This window comes from Eimeria necatrix, genomic scaffold, assembly GCF_000499385.1.
Source record: "Eimeria necatrix Houghton genomic scaffold, Enh_scaff2514, whole genome shotgun sequence".
In the NCBI taxonomy this organism is placed as follows: domain Eukaryota; phylum Apicomplexa; class Conoidasida; order Eucoccidiorida; family Eimeriidae; genus Eimeria; species Eimeria necatrix.
The window spans coordinates 1-2,515 of NW_013653083.1; the positions used below are offsets into that span (position 1 = coordinate 1).

At 51.6% G+C, this 2,515-nt stretch overlaps 1 protein-coding gene across 1 annotated transcript; it reads right to left on the bottom strand.

Moving 5' to 3' along the window:
• Positions 1-1,690: 1,690 nt before the first annotated feature.
• On the bottom strand, positions 1,691-2,086 carry ENH_00034480 (hypothetical protein; the record flags this gene model as incomplete). The annotated part of the gene is made up of 1 exon (XM_013580336.1): positions 1,691-2,086. One exon carries the CDS (start codon positions 2,084-2,086, stop codon positions 1,691-1,693), a length of 396 nt encoding a protein of 131 aa, XP_013435790.1.
• Positions 2,087-2,515: the final 429 nt, after the last annotated feature.

A 2,515-nucleotide genomic window follows, 5' to 3' on the forward strand; every position in this document is an offset into this window, starting at 1 on the left:
AGCGTAGGGAGCAGTTTATAGACCCTGCCCAAGGGACTGAGAGCACGTAGTCGCAGCTGCGGGCGCAGTGCACTACACTTGCCCTTAAGAAGATAGCTAGCTGGTGACCTATAAGAGGTGAACATGCTGAGCGAGGGGAGGAACTATTAACGAGGTAAGGCAATTTATCAGCAAAATAGCATACGTAAAGTAGATGTGTCTGTGAATACCCTATGATTGAGGCTGGCGAAAACACCCGCACCGGTGCGGGCCACCAACCCACAGTGCCGCCAAGGAAGCAAGAACCCTGAGTGGGGGATTTCTAAGGAAAATCGATTTCAGAACTTGAGAAGATGACTGCTATTACTGGTATTTGCTTCAAAAGAGATGCATCGAAGGTAGAAGATTTTCATAGGGCGCCCTATTTTTGGGCCAGGGAGGAGCGTAGTCGCAGCTGAAGGCGCTCTGGACTACAATGACTCTGGTTCTCTAGTACACCGCGATCTCTGCAGCAACTACGATGCTACCTGGCCCACGACTTGGGCACTCTATGAAATTCTCTCTACCATCGACGCATCGCTCATGAAACGAACACCAAACTATTGAAAAGGCAGTTCTGTTCAGAGTTATCAAAACCCAATTTCATGAAAGTCGCTCCTCGTGGTTCTTGCTTTTTCGCAAGGTAGGAAGGTGACCCGCACCGGTGCTAGCGTTGTCGCCAGCCCTAGTCTAAGAGCATTCGTAGACATATCTAGTTTATACACTCTATTTTCCTGATAAATTTAATTTGTATTTTACTAGTAAGACGTTTCCGCGCTCAAAAAGCGTCTTCACCTCTTAACCTCGTGTAGGTCACCAGCTAGCTATCATCTGAAGGTCACCAGCAAGCCCTATTGTAGTGATTGCGCACTACAACTTCCTTCCTTGCCGGACTGAACCGGCCTATCCCGAACATATGATTTCTGCTTTTTCAGTCTCTGCTCCCTTCTGAAGCTAATGTCATAAGCGCATGCGGTGCGCACCGCTCCCTTCCCCCTCGTCATGAAACGCTGCCCGCACTGCTGGGGACAAAAGCTGACGGACCCAAACCACTACGCTTCGGAAGGAGCAAGATGGCTTCGAGCCTGATGGCGCATTCGCTGGCCGCAGTGCTAAGCGCGAAACAAAGCCCGACATCGTGTTAGGTGGTAAGCGGGCTCCCACGTGGCTTGATCTTCTGGAGTACCGCGCTACTTGACGAGGTACTGGGCGTCGGCTCCTGAGCCGCGCTTGTCCATAATATAATTGACGTCATACTCCTCTGTTGGACTGAATGCCGCACCGCATATAGGGGGCCAGGCGGTATCGGTTTTCTGGGGAACCAAGTCAGGAGGGTGGGGGCGACGGGGAACTAACTTCGATGCATGGAAAGCGTTGTGGCATGCGTAAGTACGAGACAAAGCGAGGTGGTAAGCGACGGTCCGTATACGTTCAATGACTTCAAAATGTCCTCGGTAACGGGGTTCGAGCTTTGGGCAGCTAGTCGAAGCTGGTAGATGTACTCAGCCAAACCTTGTCGCCCACTGCGAACTTTACGGCTCAGCGCTTTGTGGCTGCGTAGTATTTCTGCTGCCATTTTGCTTTCAGGATGTGGCTCTGTGCTCTGTCGCAGAGCTGCCGGAAAAGCTTAGTCATCGGAGGAGTGAACGTAGGGGCTAACGTGCCTAGGATATCAAGAGTCGCAGCAGTCAGCGTTCTTGCTGATCATGACCTCGAAGGGAGAGAGCTCGGTGAATAAATGGCTTGTCGTGTTATAGGCAAGTTCCAACGCCGGAAGCAGGCACTCCCACTCGCGTTCTTCAGATTGGATGTAGGTACAAAGCATCTCCTCCAGTGCGCGGTTAACCCTTTCAGTTTGAGCGTCGCTCTGGGGAAGGTAGGACGAGGACATGGCGCATTTCATGTTAAAACGGCTACAGAGCTGTTGCCAGAGATCCCAGGGGAAACCGGAGTCTCGGTCCGATATGAGCCCCTCTGGAAAGTCGTGATAGCGAATAAGGGGGTCTGCGAGAAGCTCCACGGTGCATACTGCTGTGAAGGACTTCTTTGCAGGAACGAAATGGGCCATCTTGCTGAGGGAGTCGACCATCACAAGAATCGAGCCGTGCCCTGCCGTTAAAAGGAGAAGATTTGTGATAACGTTAAGGCTCACGTGCTCCCACCGACAAGGAGGGATGAGAAGCTGTTGAAGAAGGCTTACAGGTTTCTAGTTAAGGAACTTGGACTCTGGACAGGGAGTACATGATTCAACATACGCAGTAGTGTAGGCGCGCATTCCTGGCCAGTAGTCGTGCTTGCTCAGAGCCGTGAAGGTCTTTTCCTGGCCTCGATGGCGTGCTGTGACATGTCATCGTGTGAATGCAGAACGTATGCAAGGAACTCAGGGAATTGTGGGACACAGACTCTCCATAGTTCAGCAAATGTGCAGGTAAGGCGGCACATAGCGGAAGGTGAACTGGCGATTACGGAACTCTATCTAAATAGCGTCTCCTGGTTG